Source organism: Lactuca virosa, chromosome 6 (assembly GCF_052849685.1).
Source record: "Lactuca virosa cultivar CGN04683 chromosome 6, Lactuca_virosa_CGN04683_v6, whole genome shotgun sequence".
NCBI classification, from domain to species: domain Eukaryota; kingdom Viridiplantae; phylum Streptophyta; class Magnoliopsida; order Asterales; family Asteraceae; genus Lactuca; species Lactuca virosa.
The window spans coordinates 183,682,325-183,702,764 of NC_136431.1; the positions used below are offsets into that span (position 1 = coordinate 183,682,325).

General features: G+C 35.4%; 1 protein-coding gene across 1 annotated transcript in view; it reads right to left on the reverse strand.

Annotated features, from left to right (window-relative positions):
* Window positions 1-228: 228 nt before the first annotated feature.
* Window positions 229-20,440, reverse strand: part of LOC145122615 (putative E3 ubiquitin-protein ligase BAH1-like) — a 28,163-nt gene continuing 7,951 nt past the window's right edge. Inside the window, exon 6 of the mRNA XM_079058182.1 lies at window positions 229-447. Coding sequence (XP_078914308.1) covers window positions 342-447 — 106 coding nt within the window. The 3' untranslated portion in view covers window positions 229-341. The remainder of the gene's footprint in view (window positions 448-20,440) is intronic.

A 20,440-nucleotide genomic window follows, 5' to 3' on the forward strand; every position in this document is an offset into this window, starting at 1 on the left:
AACATAAATATTAAATAAAATATACATGATTAACTAATATAACTTTATATATATACATAATATTATTACAAATAAACGAATATTACATTTATATAACTCCATTAATTGGAAATGACCAAACATATACTTGAAGGATACACATGAAGGTTTAACAACAAATGTTATATAAATGAATAGTATAACTCAAATTTATGTGTTACATTATTCGATTACATTCATTTGGAGCAATAAACGACATTGGATTTAAAACGAATGACATAGAAATAGGATATGATGTTGGATTGAAGATGTTTGTGATAACCCGATCATATAACTTGTTTGCGACGTGCCGACGTCCAATATCATATCCCAATCATATAACTTGTTTGCAACTCCCAATATTCTTTAGTTTGCTTCAATATCTTTTTTCTTTCTTCAATTAATCTCTCCTTATATCCATCTTTGTACCTATAAGAGATATACCAAGCAAAAAATGCATTTAAAACATGTTCACAACAAAATTCATGTGATGTTATAACCACAAACATTATTAATTATATTATAAGGGCATTTCCAACGAACCGATATAAAACCAAATTTGCCATGGAGAGAGCCTTCTAACCGTGTTCAGCATTTACATGACATTAGTTTTTATTTTTATATTTTTTATTTTAAGTATAAGTCTAAGTTATTATTTACAAATCAAAATAAATAAATGATAAAATAAATAACTATTTAATTTGTACAAAAGCAAAATAAAAAAAATTATTAAATAAATAAAATAGTTTATATATTTAGAAATAAATAATTAAAGTAATTGATTATATGGATATATGCTTTTTGTTTATTGAAATGAAAATGATTTTCTAAAACCCATCCAAACCAACACGTTTATAAAGAAGGCAACTATTAGTTTATTATTGAACCAATTATTTAAATTGCCTCCTCCATCTCCCACATTACATGTGTAGCCCCTCTCCTCTTTCCTTGGTGTGTTTGTTCGACCATAGAAAGGGAAAAAGAAGGTGGTAATTTACTTTGAAGATTGCGTGTCTAGAAGTTGTTCTTGTTAATTATCTCTTTGTGTGGATACCAATAAGACTGATTTAAATTGATCACAATCTCCTATAGTCCTATATTGTAACACCCCGACTCCCATGTATAAATTTTAAAGTTTTATATTCATTTTTAGAGGCCTACTCGACGACTTGGTTGCCCCAACTCGTCGTGTAGAGACGGTTATGGCCGTGTAGATTCTAGGACCTACTCGACGAGTTGGAGGACCCCAACTCGACGAGTAGAGGCTGTGCACGAAAACCTTAATTTTTAGGGTTTGCACCCTATTTAAAGGACCTTAAGTCCTTTCCCCCAGCCACCCTTGCCACTTTTCACGTCCAGGAGCAAACCCTAATCGATCTAACCCTACTTTTGAGTGTGTGAGGCTAAAAGTGTGTGTTTGGTGCATTTCTTGCAGAGGCTTGAAGATTTAGAGGCTTGGAACGAGGAGAAGCTTGTAGATACAGTATCTACATCATGTTGGCATCCAGTGGAAGGTAAAAAGTCCTTACCATGGCTTTCCATTTCTTAGATCTCTTCTTATGTTAGTATATGGGCATTTTAGTGCAAAAATGGAGCCACTTTCGGATTTGAGCTTGTTACAAGGGCATGGTTTCAGATCTGGACTTCTCTAGGCCTTATGGACATAAAGCCTCAAGCTTTATGAAGCTTTGGCCCTTTTCCATGTCCAAAACCTCTTCCTAAGGCTAGTATTGCGTGTTTTAGCTCCATGGAGCCTTGCATGCACGTAAAGTTTGCAACTTTACGTGATAACTACACCCTAGGAGGCTAGATCCACAGTTTGGAGCCTTGGTTTCACTTAAAAGCGTCTGAATGAGAAAAGGACTGAAGGAACTCAACGATTTGCATAGCCAACTCGACGAGTTGGATGAGCGTTTCCCGCTTTCTGTATTCTACATGAACTTGGCGAGTTAGGGAGATAACTCGACGAGTTGGTTAGGGTTTTTCCGACATTTTGGACACTAAATGGACTCGAAGATTTGTCTGGAAACTCGGCGAGTCAAATGGGGTTTTCATGATTCTTTGAGTTCTGAAGGAACTCGACGAGTCAGTAAGCTGCACTCGACGAGTTGGGTCAACATGGACTGTTGACCTTGACCGTTGACTTTGAATTTGACCAAGGGTTGACCAGTCTGACTTCTGAGGGTATTTTGGTAATTTGGGATTTTGATGGACTTGGTCCGATGGTGGTTATAGGTGGTGGAGTTCGTGGCTGTGATTCAGGAGTTTGATTTTATCATTATAGATCGACATTGTGAGGTGAGTTGTCCTCACTATACTAACAGGGTCGAACGCACCAATGCCGACCCTTTTTGGATTTGTATCCGGGTTTATTGCATGTTGATATGCTTAGTGACCTGTTAGGTCGGTATCCTGATATATAAGATGACGCTATGTTAGTGACCTGTTAGGTCGGTATCATGGTATATAGGATGATGCTATGATTAGTGATCTGTTAGACCGGTCTGACTTTTGTATATGCTAGCATTTGAAATTTATGTGTTGATTGTGTGATTGGGGATGGGTTGAAGCGGTCTCTGCTTTGTGCTCTAGGACAACATACCCAGGGCGGCCCGGATAGACTGCAAACCCGGTAAGGGCGTACTAGTCAGGACGGAGGCCCGACGAGCGGCCCGGATAGGCTGAAGGCCCGCGAGCCGGTCCAGACGTGCTGATGGCTCGGAGAGCGGTCCAGATAGGCTGATGGCCCTGCGAGGCGATCCAGTCAGGCAGATGGCTCAATATGCATGCTGTTTATTTGCTATGATATGATTATGTTGTATGGCGTTGGTATTTTGGGGGAACTCACTAAGCTTCGGGCTTATAGTTTTGGATTTTGTTTCAGGTACTTCAGATGATCGCGAAAAGGCGAAGGCGTGATTGTGCACCTCCTCACATTTTTATGATTTGATTTCTGGGATACTCTGATATGAAACTATTTTGAAAACATTTTGTAATAATTAATGGTTTTTGAATGCTTGAAAAAGTTTTAAATTTTCTTGAATTTTATGGATATTACATATATCATAAGAATCCTATTATTCCTAAAAGGTTCTTTCAGTTGTTCTTTATAGTATCATAGCTTCTCTTCATAGGTATTGTCATAACTTCTTCTACTATTATATTCTTCAATTTCTAAAATTATTCGATTGATGTCACGATTAATTGCATACATAGTTTCAAGATGGCATGAAGAAACTTTTTCATCAACGTAATCTCCTCGATATCTTCTCTTGGAGATTGAATATTAGTTAAATATATTCCATCTCATGAAAAAAGAATCCACCTGACTCATCGTCCTTCATCTAGGTCACTTGGAAGTCGTTTCTCATGTTGTGTACTTTAGCTTCATTTACTAGCTCAACTCCCATGTTCATCGCCAATAGCGCTTCCCATGCTTCTAGCTATTTAATATTGGCTAACATTATAAGCGCAATCGCTAGAGTTACTTTATAAGCTGCACCATCCTTAATTTTATAATATGTAATGCAATAACGTGTTAAAAATATTAATCATGATTTCATGTTAGTTCCTACAATATGCAACATGACATGTACCTCATGTGGAAGTTGGACACTGTCAGGTTATGTAAAAAACATCTCCATTTCAGCTGCTATACTGAACACGAGATAGATCCCTTGTTAAAACCACGTCATAAGTTACGACGTGCAACATGCATGTCACATGAACCGTTTACTTCGCTAATCGAGACAATAGATAATATGAGAAAGCTACTATTTACATCATTTTCACACACAACATTTCTGTCAAGTCCAGTGGTGATTTGTGGTGAAATAAGACATAAAGCTTTAAACGAATGAAGATTTATAGTGAACTTCATAAATTAAAGAAAGTCCAATTCTTAGTTTATGAGCTAAAAGATAATGAAATTGGACTCATAACCTCTTATCTAATAAAAAAATAGTTATTAATGCCATTTGTCATTTTCTCATAATTTATGTTTTCTTTTCATATCCCCCTTTTTTAACTAATGCAACTCAAAAGTTTTCTTAATTATGATTTAACACTCAAAAGTTTTATAACTTATATTATGTTTAATTAGCATTTAGTGAAAAGTTTACTATAAAAAGGCCAATCTTTTGTGTCTTTTGTGTTATATAAAATCTTACATGTAAGAAGGATTTGAAGATATTGTGATTCAAAAGTTTTCATATAGTTGAAGCATTCATGATCCAAATATGATGATTTGAAGAAATGGGTTTTGTCGCATCGATGGTAATTGTAATGTGATTTTTTCTTTCAACCAAAACAAATGAAGCTTTTTTTATTCTTTCTTTATATTCAGTTTCTCATTTTATCTTTATATGTGATTTGTGTGTATTACAATGTGACTCTCCAAACATCAATGTTTTGCTTGGTATATCTTTCTGATTCTTCTTTTTCAAGAAAAATATTTTGATTGCAGGTTAGTGAAGAATTGTCATCAAGTTTCTATGGTTGAATGGTGTTAAATGAAGAAAGAAGATTCATAAAATGGATATAGGTTTTTTTGTTTGAGCAAAGTTGACGAATGTTAGTTTTTTCTTTTGATTTAAATGTATGTTTATGTAACATCTTTATTTATATATTCAACCACCCAATGCTCTTATTTATTTGATTGTAGTTTTTCTATTTTGATTATGTTTATTTTCTATTATTTTTTTGTTGGGTTATCCTACACAACATATTTAAAAGACAATATTTCAAAGATAACATAATTTTGAACATTTGATATGTAATTATGATAGACTTATCATGATATGTTCTTCATATGAAAGTAATTTATCCATATTACTACGACAAGAATGACATATGACATTTACGAAAATATATATATTATATGTGATTTTTTTAATATATATATGCACCTATGTATGTTATAAATTTATAATTAAATATCTTTATGTTTAATAATTGAAGAGATTAAAATGATGCATCAAAACCAATTATTTAGACGAATATAATAATAATAATAATAATAATAATAATAATAATAATAATAATAATACATTTCCAAGTACCGCATTCATTTGAAACTCACACTACAACTCAAGAGTTTTCTAATTTATGTATATTTATTAGTTACAACTCAAGAGTTTTTAACTTATGATTATTAATTAGTAATCACTAATAACTTTTTATTTTCCTTTCTTTTATAATGTTGTAAAGTTTTGCTCATTAAAAACATTAATGTATTTGAAGAGATTTGTGATTTAAATATGAAGAGTTAATATAAATGTTATAATAGATGTTTTAGTGTTTTTATGTTATTAAAAGTTATAATGTTTATTTTTCATATTTTTTATTATTCGTTGTATATATATCTTTACAAATGTTATAATAGATGTTTTTATATTTTTATGTTACTAAAAGTTGCAGTTCATATTTTTGTTCATACGTTTTGTTACCCGTTATATTATCATTCATTTGATATATAATTTACACAATTTTAAACGGTTTATAAAATTATCAAATAATTGTATATATCACAATGACTTAAAAATTAAACTATAATATTTAATAAAACTAATATGTTAACTATATTAGTTTGCGTTACTACTAACATTTTGTTTCAAAGTAGAAATATTAAATAATAATTTGGTAAAAGTTATTATTTTAACTATATAATTATATTCTCGCACAACGCGCGGCGATTCGCCTAGTACTCTATAAAAATGACACTTGTCATTTTCTCTTCATTTTTTATTTTTTAAAAATGTATTGATGTTAGTAATAAGTTAGACAAATTGATCCCTGATTTTTAGGTGACATTTAAATTCGTCTTGAATAAATTTTAATTATGATTGCCAACAATTAATTGTATTTCTATATTAAAAATCCTACAAAATCTTGTCTAATTAATAATTTATTGAAAATAATTGATTAATAATTATGAGTTTTACTATAAAATTTTAATTATTTTTATAACCGTAGTTCCCACAGACTATAACATAGTATGGTAATAAATAACGAATACATCTCACAAATTGTTGTTAAAGTTTCTGGTAGTGAAATATATTAACTATAATATGAAAATATTGGTGATGGAGGTCGACTCAATAGCTATGCAGTTGTATACGTAAAAATGGTACTTTTCTGACTATTGTAAACACCATAATTTGAATAATATACTAATTCTGAAACTAGATTGCTACTATTGGTAAATATGGTGATAAATTTACCAAAAGTTGATGATTTTGTGACTTGAAATATGTTTATGGTAATCTAAAAATCCCTAAAACATATACGCATTAGCTTATTGGAACCTAATCAACATAATTGAAAGTAAGTTGCCAAAACAAGAAAAAAATAAGGACATGTTATTAAGGATATTAAGGATATCTCATATAATATTTCAAACTAGTAATGTATTATGTTGTATTTATTGTTTCCTGTAATTTCTCCATTCCTTGCATTATATATTGTTAATGAAATATCCTCCACAATGTGTGGTGAATTTATCCTCCCTTACATGGTATCAATCTAACTTTGATCCTCCAAAAACCCTAATCGCTAACTTTGATCCTCCTAAAACCATAATCGTCGTCTCTCTCCTTTTTTCCTCACGGCAGTTGGCGACGATTCTTCCCTCTCCCTCCCGACCCTTCTTCACATGCTTACCATCAATATCTCTTTCATTAATTATCTTCTTTGTAAGAAACAAATTTTAGCCCTTCACTCATATCTGAAGCTTTCTGGTCACATCGACGACTCCACCGTCAATCCCTCTCTCACAATCACCACCAACGTCGCCCCTGCTCCCAATCCAACCTATGTTACTTGGCCTCATTCGGATCAACGTGATCTCATTAGTATCCACTCTTCGCTTTTGAAGAAGCTTTGTCACAAGTCTTAGGTATTGATGATGCTCGTTCCGTTTGGCGTGCCCTTAAAGCAGCCTACATCCATGACTCCGTGGAACGCATGCAGACTCTACGCGATTTTCTCTGTAGTTTGCAAAAAACATAACTCCTCTGTCACTGAACACGATCATAAATTTAAGAATATTTACGATCAACTATATACGATTGGTCAGTCTGTTGATGATATAGATAAATCCCATTGGTTCTTATGTGATCTTGGGTCATCATTTGAGACGTTTTCCACTATCCATAGTGTTGTCAAACCTTGTCCTACCTTTCACGATCTTCTCTCTCAAACTGAGGGTCATGAGTTATTTCTTGCAATCTATTCATGGCTCCACTCCACCACCTGTTGCTTTTACTGCAACTCAAACTCGCTCTCAACCCTCAAACTGTGGTTGTGGTCGGAGAATAATCATGATGATTTTTCCAGAGGATGAGGTCGTGGTTGTCGTCACCCTCATTGTCAGGTGTGTTGTAAGGAAGGTCACTATGAAATTCAGTGTCCCGATCTTAGCTCTTTTGTAACTCAATCACCCCAAGCATATACAAACCTTGCCACTGATTTACACTCTCAGTGCTATGTTCATGATAGCTCTCCAGATTGGTATGTCGATTTCGGAGCAACTGCTCATATGAAACCTTCCTCTTCCAACCTTGACAATGTCAATTCATATAAAGGCAAGGATCATGTCACATTTGGTAATGGTACATCTCTACGTGTTTCTCATATATGTTACTCTTCTCTTCCAAATAATATTAAACTGTTAGATATCCTTGTTGTTCCTCATCTCCATAAAAACCTTTTTTCTATCACCAAACTCACAAATGATCAACCTATTGACATTTTGTTCTCTGATTCTTTCTTTGCTCTTCAGAATTGTCTCATCCAGGAAATCCTAACTCGAGGTCGGGTTAAACATGGTCTTTACATTCTAGAGCAAGGTCATAATTCGCTTTTGGATAAGCTCTCCTCCAATCGACTTCTTGCTTTCTTTGAGCTTTGGCACAATCGTTTAGGACATGCAGCTTCTGATGTTATTTATTTTTTAGCTAAAATAGATCATTTGTTTCTTACTTCATTGTTACCAACACCAAATTTATGTTCTTCTTGTCATCTTTCCAAAATCAAACGTTTACCTTTTGATATTAATCCTAAACGTTCATTGCATGTCTTAGATCTTGTTCATTATGATTTGTGGGGTCATGCACTAGTTATGTCTAATGATGGTTATCTTTATTATATTATCTTTGTTGATTCAAGATTCACATGGTTTTACCTATTCAAATCCAAATATGAGGTTTTTACAATAATCTCATCTTTTATGAACCTTGTGCAAACTCAGTTCTCACATAAAATTAAGATTTTTCAAAGTGATGGTGGTACTGGATTTTTGAATTCTAGAGTTCGTGCTCTTTTTGTTCAAAATGGCACTCATCATCGTGTCTCTTGCCCTTATACACCTTAACAAAATGGTTGAGCCGAACATAAACATCTTCATCTAACAGAAACAGGCCTTACACTTCGATGTAATTCTCATGCTCCAGCATCATTTTGGATTGATGCCTTTACATATGCCACTTATATCATCAATAGACTCCCGACCATGATATTTGAACACAAAAGTCCGTTTGAAGTTCTTTTTGATACACCACCAAACTATGGGAATTTTTGTATATTTGGTTGTCATGTGTTCCCTTACATATGAGACTATTCTACTCACATGCTTGCTCCAAGAAGCATTCCTTGTATGTTTATCTGGTATGATCTTCAGTACAAGGGTTATCGTTTCCGCGACTTATCCACGTCCAAGATCTATACAAGGCATTCACAATTTGATGAAACCATTTTTCCCTTCACGGATTCCTCATCCGACATTGATCCTAACTTGTTAAACTTGAATAATTTCACGAATGAGATTGAACATTCTCAACCTGCTCCACAAGCACCCTGTTCATCGGATGCCCCCTTGGGCTCAACTCCGCAATTGATTTATATCCCAATGCACCACCAGTATCACCACCTAGTCCAACGTTTGTACCATTAATGCCTAGCTCATCAACACCTAGCCCATTAACGTCTAGTCTAGTTTCTTGTCGACTTTGCTCAACCTTCAAACCACCTGTGCAAGACCCAATACTACAAGCACAACATGGTGCCCCCTCGCATGATGCAACTGTCATGACATATCTTACGGTTACTCGCACATACATTGGTATTTTTAAACCTCACTATATTGCGGATTTCGCTGCACTAACCCACCATGCTCTCCATACTGCTCTTTTTTCCAATAAAGAACCAAAAGATTTTAAATGTGCAACTAAGGATCCCATCTGGCTCTGTGCAATGTATGATGAACTAAAAGAGCTGCAAAATAAATCTACTTGGGATCTTGTCCCATGTCCTGCTGGTTCTAATATTGTTGGTTCCAAATGGGTATTTCGTACCAAATACCACTCGGATGGCTCCATTGAACGCCTTAAAGATCGTCTTGTTGCTCAAGGATTTACACAAGTACCTGGCCTTGATTATTATATTACCTTTTGTTCGGTTGTCAAGGCATCTAATGTGCATATTGTTTTATCTCTTGTGGTTCTCAACAAATAGCCTGTTCATCAACTCGATGTCAAAAATGCTTTCTAAAACGATAAACTATATGCAATGGAATTTATGGAGGAGCCACCTGGTTTTGTCGACCCCCGTTTTCCAAAACATGTTTTTCGTCTCAAGAAAGCTTTGTATGGTCTAAAGCAAGCACCTCACTCCTAGTTTCAAATATTGTTTCCTTGATAAACCCGGTTTTACATGCAGTCAAGCAGATACATCCTTATTTTTTCATTAGTGCTCTTGTATTATATATCTTCTAGTTTATGTTGATGATCTTATTCTCATCGACAACCAACCACACACCATACAAAAATTTATTTCTTGGCTAAATCAAGAGTTTGCAATTAACGATCTTGTTCATATTAGTTACTTTCTAGGTCTTGAGGTTATATATAATAGTGATGGTTTGTTCATAAGCCAATCAAAATCTGCCCATGCTGTTCTTGTTCGAGTCAGTTTGTTAAATACCAAGCCAATTTCCACTCCAATTTTTACAAATTATTATCTCTCAAGTGCTTGGAATCATTTCTCTGATCCTACTATTTAACGATCACTTGTTGGTGCTCTACAATATCTTACCATTACACGTCCTGATTTATCTTATGCAGTAAATCAGGCAAGTCAGTTTCTACATGCTCTAACCGTTGATCACTTTCAGGCGGTTAAACAACTATTAAAGTATGTAATAGGCATAATTTCTTATGGTTTGATGTTCACACATTCTTTCGATCCAAAAGTACTTGGATATTTGGATGCTGATTGGGCTCATTGTCTAGAAACCGGTCGATCTACCTATGGATACTCTATTTTTCTAGGTGCAATCTCATTTCATGGAGTGCAAAGAAACAACCTACTGTCTCTCGTTCAAGTTGTGAATCATAATATCATTCCATGAAGAACACTACCGTTGAGATTGTATGGGTCACTCATTTTCTTTGTGAACTTCATGCCTCCTGATCGACCAACGCTCCTGTGTGATAATCATAATGCTATTTTCTCAGTCAAAATCTTGTTTCACATAAGCGTGACAAGAACATCGACATTGATTATCATTTCGTTCGGGAACTTGTTTCCTCTGGCAAGCTTTACACTCGTTTTGTGCCTTGCAAGCTGTAATTGGCGAACAGTTTTACTAAGAGTCTCCCAATGCCGTTATTTGAACATTTTCGCTCCAAGCTTCATGTTGGACCTCCACCAATTCGTTTGTGGGGGGGGGGGGAGTTATTAAGGATAATAAGGATATCTCATAGAATCTTTTAAACTAGGAACGTATTATGTTGTATTTATTGTTTCATGTATTTCCTCCATTCCTTGTATTATATATTGTGAATGAAATGGTTGTAAATCGAAAGTTTATTCTAAACATTAAGAAAAAGTATATTGGAATCCTTTAATGACACCAAACACCAAAATTGGTGAATGATATAGTTTTGATCAAATTAAATATCTGGTGAGAGGATTAAAATCAAATACTTCTTACTCTTATTGGTGAGTACATAACGTTTTCGATACTATGTATGTCATAGCATTATGTATTTTCATCATGATGTCCACATTCATGTAGAAAATGTATTTATATGAATATGCATAATGATGCAAAGAAATTGCTAAAGATGTAAAGTTATGTTTTTAGCATGCATGGCATATCATTGTAGGGAAAATGACTTAGGTGGGTAATTTAGTTTTAAAATTGTTCAAAAAATATTATTCAATTGTAGTCAGTATAAAAAATACCAATGAACTAAGGATGTTGTACACAAAATACCATCGAAGTACACGTTTTGTTCAAACTACATATTATGGTAACCGACTGATTAGGTTAATATTATTGGTAAATTAGTTAAATGAAAAATTATGAATTACATGGTTTGGACTTATAATGAAAATGACTTAGAAGGGTAACTAAGTTTAAAATTTGCTCAAAAAACATCATTCAAGTTTAGTCATAGTCTGTAATATTTATATGAATGAATAAGAAAGGTTATTCATATATTTATGTGTTTATGTGTTTTATATGTTATTTTATGCGAATTATATAAGTATTTAATAATAAAATAAATAAGATTAAAATATCCATAAAAAATAACAGATTATTTAAGATAAATAGCCTGAATCAAGTTGTAGTATATGCTATAAAGATTCCAGAGATATAAGGAACGTTCGAATCTGACTTCGTATGAAGAAGTTAAACTTCTTCGAAGTTTCGCGATTAAACCAACACGACTCTGCATATCATAAAATTTAAATTTTTGGTAAACTACATTCTAGCCTAAGTGATCTAAACGAAAGTCATAGTAGTCATTAAACCGAGAATATGCATATAAAGAACGTCTAAATCTGACTTCATTAGAGGAAGTTATGATTTTTTGAAGTTTCAGTGTATCAGTGTGGACATAGAAATCGAATTTTAGATTGGTTGATTTTTAGCCGAAACAATATATATGAGAGTTGAAGATCTCGTTAACAGGAGCCCAATGATATAACGACAGTCGAAAATGGACTCCGGATGAGAAATTTATACATGTGTTAAAAAAATAAAGTCAAAATTAGCAGACAGAGTCTAAAGTAAAGTTGTAGATCTCATCGAGGGCTTTCTGGGGATATAAAGAACGTAAAAAACGGAGCTCGTATGAAGAAGATACATAAATTTGAAAATATAAAAAACAACATGTGCGACGAGCAGAGCGTTCTAGAAGCCACCACGTAGTCCCACTCATATTCGAACACGTGCCGGCTTCTGAGAGGGCCGACTAGACCAGTACGCGACGTGTATGTGGTCTGTGCGTGACGCGCAAGCCAAATCTCCCTTCTATAAATAGAATTCACTCTCCTGCCATCCTCAAAGTTTTAAATAATTGAAAAAAATTTTGTTATCTCATAAATATTTTGTTTAACTGAGAATTTTCGCATCTCATTTTATAAAGTGTAAAGAAAATGTTTTAATTGGTTCTGAAAAATGGGGGATGTCACAGTTGGTATCAGAGCATTAGTTTAAGCGAACTAGGGATTTAGGTAGTTCTAGAATTAAACTTAGAATCTAAGTATGACCAGAGCGGTGTGTGATAGATTACTTTATGATATATACCTTTGTTGCTTTAGTCTCTAGCACCAACATATTATAGGAAGATGCCTTAACTGCTAATTATATACTAAATGTTTATATATGTATGTGTAATAAGTATTACATTACCTTGTAAAAATACTCACTTTTATGACTATAGAACGTCATGACGATCACTAGGAGTGGAAGAGTCGCCAATAACGAAGGATGTCCATTACCTCAGAACGTCGGAGTAGCTACTGCTCAAATTTCGATCAATGAAGCTAGAGCGATGATGCAAGAAATGCTCGAACAACGATGATGTGAGTTTAGGGAACTCTTGGCTCAAGATCAGCTAATGCTAGAGGAGGAGTGCCTGCTAGCAACAAGCCGGTAGTTGTTGAACAAGTCAACAACGAACCGATTCCCTCTCATCCAATGACGGTCCAGGAAGGAAATGATGACTCATAAAGTCATCAAGGACTACTCCCTCCTCCGGAAGACTCGAAGATTCGAAGAAATGGTGAAACCAGAGGCTATTGCAAGTATAAGGATTTCAAGACTTGCAATCCATCATCATTTAACAGGAAGGAGGATCCAGTGGGAGTAATGGATTGGATCTCGGAAATGGAGTTAGCTTTCATCACATGTGGCTGCACGAGAAAGCTACAAACCACCTATGGTGTGAGATAATTCAAGGGAACATCACTTCGTTGGTGGAACACGTTAGGAAATATGTTGAGCCCCAACAAGCCACTCTCGCTGACATGGGACAAATTAGTGACCCATTTCAAGAGGAAGTTCAGATCAGCTGAGAACCTGATGGAATTGGAGAATCAATTCCTAGCTTTAATGAAAGGAAGCATGTCAATTGATGAGTACACCAACGCTTTCACTGATAAGATGGAATTTTTACCGTGAGTCATCCCTGATGATTTGACCAAGGCTGATAGGTATTCAAAATGATTGCCATGGGAGTATACGATTCTAGTTAAGAAGGCACCTACTTTCGAAGCGACAGTTTGGGATGCAAAATCTGTGGATGGTATGATTAAGAAAAGGACTACCGAAAGAGCGAAAGTCGGTGAAAAGAGGAAGGCTGAGGGAAGCAACAACAACAATAGTAAGACGAAGAAGTTCTCAAAGTCAAACAACAAGACTGGAAGAAACCATGAAGGGAAATGGTGCGACCAGTGCAATAAGAAGCATTTTGGAGACTGTGTTATCTGCTTCAAGTGCAAGAAGCCATGGCATATTTCTACAAATTGCCTAGTGAAAGGAAAAGGTTGTTTTAATTGTGGAGAGGAGGGACAAATGAATGCAGAGTGCCCAAAAGTTGAGAAACCAATCCCAAGGATCATGCCACCAAAGCCCAAGGGTCGAAGCTATGAGATAACCCTTAATGAAGGAAAGGAAGAGGCCAATGTTACTTTAGGTACATTCTTAGTTAATCAAATCCCTGCAAATATATTATTTGATTATGGAGCAGTTCATTCATTTGTATCGCATGAATTTGGTAGGAAACTTAGATTATCACCGCTTAAACTAAGTACCCCTATCTTAGTAGAAGTAGCTGGTGGTAGGAATGTATTTGTTAGCAATAGATTAGAGGCTGTAACCATTAACCTGAACGGAAATGAATTTCATCATGAGCTTTTACCTTTCGAGTTAAGTGAGTTAGACATAATTCTTGGCATGGACTGGTTGGGAGAAAACCTTACAGAAATCCTATGTGGAAGAAAGATGGTGCGTATTAATCCCCCTGGGAGAGAGCCATTCGTGGTGTATGGGGATAAGAGTAGAGTGAAGTCTAGAATCAAAGACAGAAAATGCCTAGTCAAGGGATCTATGACTTCTTAGAATATGTGATAGACGCGAAGAAGGAGAAGAAGGAAATGACTTATATTCCTGTGGTGTGAGATTTTATTGAGGTATTTCCAGATGAATTTCCAGGGTTACCACCAGAGAGACAGGTAGAATTCAGAATCGACTTATTGCTAGACACGACGCCGATTGCGAAAGCACCTTATCATTTAGCACCCACAGAGATGAAAGAGTTAATGAAACAACTCCAGGAATTATTGGACAAAGGTTTTATAAGACCTAGTTCATCACCCTGAGGAGCTCCAATACTGTTCGTAAAGAAGGATAGTATAATGAGAATGTGCATTGATTATAGAGAGCTAAACGAAGCTATGATCAAAAATAGGTATCCTTTACCCATGATATATGACTTGTTCAATCAATTGCAGGGAGAAACTGTCTTCTCCAAGATTGATCTCAGGTCAAGCTATCACTGGTTAAAGATAAGAGAGCAAGACATCGAAAAGACAACCTTTAGAACAAGGTATGGACACTATGAATTCCTTGTTATGTCCTTTGAACTAATAAATTCTCCAACAGCATTCATGGATTTGATGCATCAGGTTTGTAAACCTTTTCTCGATAAATCAGTAATAATGTTCATTGATGATATCTTGATTTACTTAAAAAAACAAGCAAGATCATGGTAAACATCTCTGAGAAGTACTGGAAGTCATAAAGAGGGAGAAGCTTTATGCAAAGTTCTCCAAGTGTGACTTTTGGATACAGGAGATACAATTCTTGGGTCATATAGTTAACCAGGAAGGCATTATGGTTGACCCAACAAAGATAGAAGCTGTGATGAAATGGGAGACGCCAAAGACTCCCACTGAAATTTGTAGTTTTATGGGATTGGCGGGTTACTATCGAAGATTCTGTTGGATAAGGTGTCTAAGTCGATAACTATATTTGGTATGTACTTGACCCGACTTGGCATGGTCCATTTGGGTTGCATGGCATTGCAACAATTGGATAGACAAAATGAGAAAAAGACACTTATGATTTGTTAATTTATTATAAGTTCTAATATATTAATATGAAATCATATTATTTAATTAGTATTGATCAAGAATTAATTTGGAATTAATTTTGTGATCAAAAGAGACTAATTAAATTTATGGGGATTGATTATGTAAAGCATTCATTCTTATATAGTGGGCTCATGATCCATGATTCACTAGATTGGGCTAAGTCTCATTGGGTGCTCCATGGAGGTTAAAACCCATGGATAATGGAGGAAATGAAAATCCATGCACATTAGGGTTTACATGGTGTAACCCTACATGTGGCACACTATATAAAAAGCCTTATATGGAGCAAAATCGGCAACTAAGACATAAGGGTGAGGGCTAGCCGAATTTGTGCACAAGTGTACTTCTCTCAAGTTATTCCAAGAGTTGTGGTGTTGTGTGAAGCATTTGAGGCATCACATTTAGGGTGCTAGGCTCACAAGGTCTTAAGGAATCCAAGCACCAAGAAAGGTATGTCATTCTACTAGTTTTTATATTACATGTACCCCCAATCACATGCTAGTTAGGATGAAACCTTGGAAAATGAATATTTGCATGTATAATAGAGAAAACATAGATCCAAGGTTTCTAGGGTTGCATGCACACCATAGGAGTGTTAGAATGCTCAAAACCCATCAGATTCATCCAAAATTTCTCTTCTATCATAGCTCCATTGACAGATCTAACCAAAAAGGGAGTTGCCTATACTTGGAGCGAGAAGCAAGAAAAGCTTTTGGTGAATTAAAGAAGAGGTTGTGTCAAGCACCAATCTTCATCCTACTAGAAGGAACTGATGAATTTGCTATTTTTGGTTACACTTCTAAGATTGGATTGGGATGTGTCCTTACCTAAAGGGATAAAGTAGTAGCTTACGCCTCGAGACAATTGAAGCCCCACGAGCAGAATTATCCGCATAATCTAGAGCTTTCAACAATGGTTTTTTCCCTAAAGATTTGGAGACACTATATTTACAGAACCAAATGCAAACTCTATATAGATCATAAAAACCTTCAATATGTCTTTTCTCAGAAAGAATTAAACATGAGACAAAGGCGATGGATGGAGCTACCCAAGGACTAAGATTGCAAGATACTTCACCAACCAGATAAAGCGAACATCGTAGCCGATGCCTTAAGTAGAAATGTGATTCCAGAAGGGAAAATAGCTAGATCGTTGAAGATCGAAATGATCTGAATGATTGTGGAACAAATCAAGGAAGCTCAGACTAGGGCTCTGACAGACGGTGATAAGAAGGAAGAACGTCTATATATGATGTTTGTATTCGAAGAAGACAAACAAGGGTTAAAGAAGTTAAAGAATCGCATTTGGGTACCAAAGTTGGGTGGTATACAAGCTCTTCTTATGGAGGAATCTCATAAGACGATGTATTCTATACACCTAGGTAGCACCAAAATGTATTTAGACTTAAAATCCTATTATTGATGGCCGAAAATGAAGGTCGATGTGACAACTTACGTTGCAACATGCGTAACTTGTGTAAGAGTAAAGGCACACCATCAAAAGCCATACAGGGATTTGGACCGAAACTGATAGGGAAGTGGGATGATGTTACCATGGATTTTATAACAAAGTTTCCAAACACAAAGAGAGGTCACAATATGATCTGGGTTGTAGTAGACCGACTTACAAAGAGTGCGCATTTCATATCCACACGAGAGAATTGGTCTATGGAAAAGTTGGTTGAGACATATGTAGAGGAAATAATCAGGATACATGGAGTACCATTATCTATCGTGTCAGATAGGGACATTCGATTCACTTCCATATTGTGAAAAAATTTGCAGGAAGCAATGGGCATGAAGTTGTGTTTGAGTAATGCCAATCGTCTACAAACGGACGGATAGAGTGGGAGAACTATCCAAACCTTGGAAGATATGTTGTGGGCGTGTGCCTTAGAGTTTCCTGGTAGCTAGGATGACTGTGACAACCGTCAACTTTGGCCAAGTAAAAGTCAACTAAAGTCAACGAGTCAAACCGGTCAACTCATCTAACCCTTGTATATTAGGGTTTCCATTATGTTTCTTATTGAACAACTCGCAATCTTAATACAAAGTATCACTTAGAGTTTTCACGTGTTCGGAAATTCTAAACCCTAATCAGGGCAAGTGGTGAAACTACTCGATAAAACATTATTCCTTAACCCTCGGGGGCATATAACAATCATAACGAGACTTAACGAGGTTTCCAAACCTTGCGTTACGAAGCCAAACACTCAAAAAGGTCACAAAAGAAGTCTCTCCCAATCTCTTTCACTCTATCTCTCTCTACCTCAAATCTCTCCCAAATCTCTCTAAGTATGTGAAATCTCTCCCAAATCTCTCCAAGTATGTGAAATCTCTCCCAAATCTCTATCTGAATGAGAAATCTCTCCAAGTATGTGAAATCTCTCCCAAATCTCTCTCTGAATGAGAAATCTCTCCAAGTATGTGAAATCTCTCCCAAATCTTTCTCTGAATGAGAAATCTCTCTAAGTATGTGAAATCTCTCTCAAATCTCTCCAAGTATGTGAAATCTCTCCCAAATCTCTCTCTGTATGTCAAATCTCTCCAAGTATGTCAAATCTCTCCCAAATCTCTCTCAAAATCTCTCTCAACTTCTTATAATCACTCGGGGCATCCCGACCCTCGAATTAGACGAAAACAGCTCGAAAACGGAAGTCTACGTGAAAAACAGCCTTAAGGAGCCGGACCTTCTTAGGAACCGAACCTTTTCAGGAACCGAACCTTCTTAGGAACCGAACCTCCTGAGAACCGAACCTCCTGAGAACCGAGACTACTAAGGAACCGAAAGTAACCTTCGGTCCGAGAGGCCACCTTCGGTCCGAGAGGACTACCTTCGGTCTAACCCTTCACCTTCGGTCCGAGATGCACAGCCTAAGGAGCCGAACCCTACTCTTGGTTCCCCCATCAACCTTCGGTTCTATGCTCCTAAGGAGCCGAACCTTCGCACCTTCGGCCCTGAATTTCGGAATTTGGCAATTTTCATCCGGTTTTCGACTACGACTTCATTTTAGGCTCGTTTTACATGATTTTAACGCGGGATTTTCACCCAAAATCATATTTTAACATATAGAACCCCATACTTCATAATTAATCACGTTTTTGGGGTATAATCCTTATCCAAGAAGAGTGGGTGGGATATTATTGGTGGAGTGTTGACTTTGCCTTAGTGTATGACACAAGCAATCACCCCATACCCACTCAATGACCAACCCCTAGTCACTATTCACCCATACCTAGTCCTTTCATTGTACTCTTTCCATCATCTTTCCAGCCACATCCTTGATCAAAGGCTGGAAAACTCCCCTCTCTCCTCACATTTCTCTCATTTTCCACCAAAGAACAAACTTCATTCTCTCTCACTTTCTCTCTCTAAATTTCTAGATTCAAGGATATTCTCCAAGCTTTTCTTCTACTTTTGGTAAGTATTATCATCCTCCATATGATTATTTCACTCCTTTCTACTCAAATCATAGGTTTCTTACACAAACTTCATCATATTTGTGTTAGAACTTCGAATCTTCAAGCAATCTTCTAAGTGTTCTTGAGTTGAACACTTCCTTTCTTCATCATCCATCTACTGAAATCACTCAATGTGAGTTCATACCCCTACATTTTCATGTTTTCTTCAAGTTTTAGGGGGGGAATACAAGTTAAAACACCAAAAACTTAACTAAACTCAAACAACAGCTTTCATCAGAAAAGTTGAGTCTTATTCATGGACTGTTTTGACTATCTTGAACTTAATATGTTTCAAAACTGTTTAATATGCAAATAGTTCAGGTTCATACCTTTAAAATGACTACTTGCACATCTCCATACGATTTTCCTACGATTTATGGTGATTTTTACAAAACTGCCTATCGTTTCATAAACGAATTCGGACCAGGCTGTGAATATGAACATTTGAACACAAGTTAAAGACTTCTAAAAATCATAATAAAAATTATGAATAAACTAAACAGATTTTGTGAACTCTCAGAATTTACGGATTCAGTTTTCGACTTCGTATGAGTTTTCTATGATTTTTCTAAAACATTGTAGAAAGGTCAAAAATCTAGATAACAGCTTATAACTTTCATCACACTTTGTAACTTGTTGAGCAAAGTGTTAATCTTTGAGGATTTCATATTTTACATGTGTTTCTTGTTGTGGTATAATTATATATATATATATATATATTAGAAAATACTCACTGAATTGTAATAATCCTCCACCATTACCATTAGTACAAAACAAGGCATGATAAACATAGTTATAATTTTTGCTATACATTCGACTTACACAGAAAAGGGTTCTTATACACCACAAACAAACATGCTAAACTATAATAGGTATAGTTAGGTTGCATATACATTACAAACATTTTGATAAATTATAATAGGTATAGTTTATGTTCATTTACATTACAAAAGGTTTTTATACAAAAAGGGGTACAAATATAAAGTACCGGGTTTTTATACAAAAAGAGGTACACATACAAAGTACCAGATTCATGCAAAAAGGGGTACAAATACAAAGTACCGGGTTCATACAAAAAGGGGTACAAATACAAAGTACCGGGTTCATACAAAAAGGGGTACAAATACAAAGTACCGGATTTATACAAAAAGGGGTACAAATACAAAGTACCAGGTCTACACAAAATGGTTTTTATGATATTAAAACTACATATCGTTAGAATTGTTAGTTTTCAGCTATAATTACTAAGTGTCCATGTTAGAGTTATATAAAATTGAATTGAAATCGACTTAGAATTGGTGGGCCCGCCTTATCTCCTGTTCCTTGTTTGGTTGTGGACCTAGGGCAGACCCATTATATTCAACGGTTTATTTAACTCAAATTTTATATAACTTATATACGCTGAGTGATTATAGAAGGAATCTATGGTTCTTTCTATGGTTCATTATCGCATAACATAGGAGCATTCATTTCACACTTAACTAAGAAAATATTGGATTTTCTGGAAATCATACTCT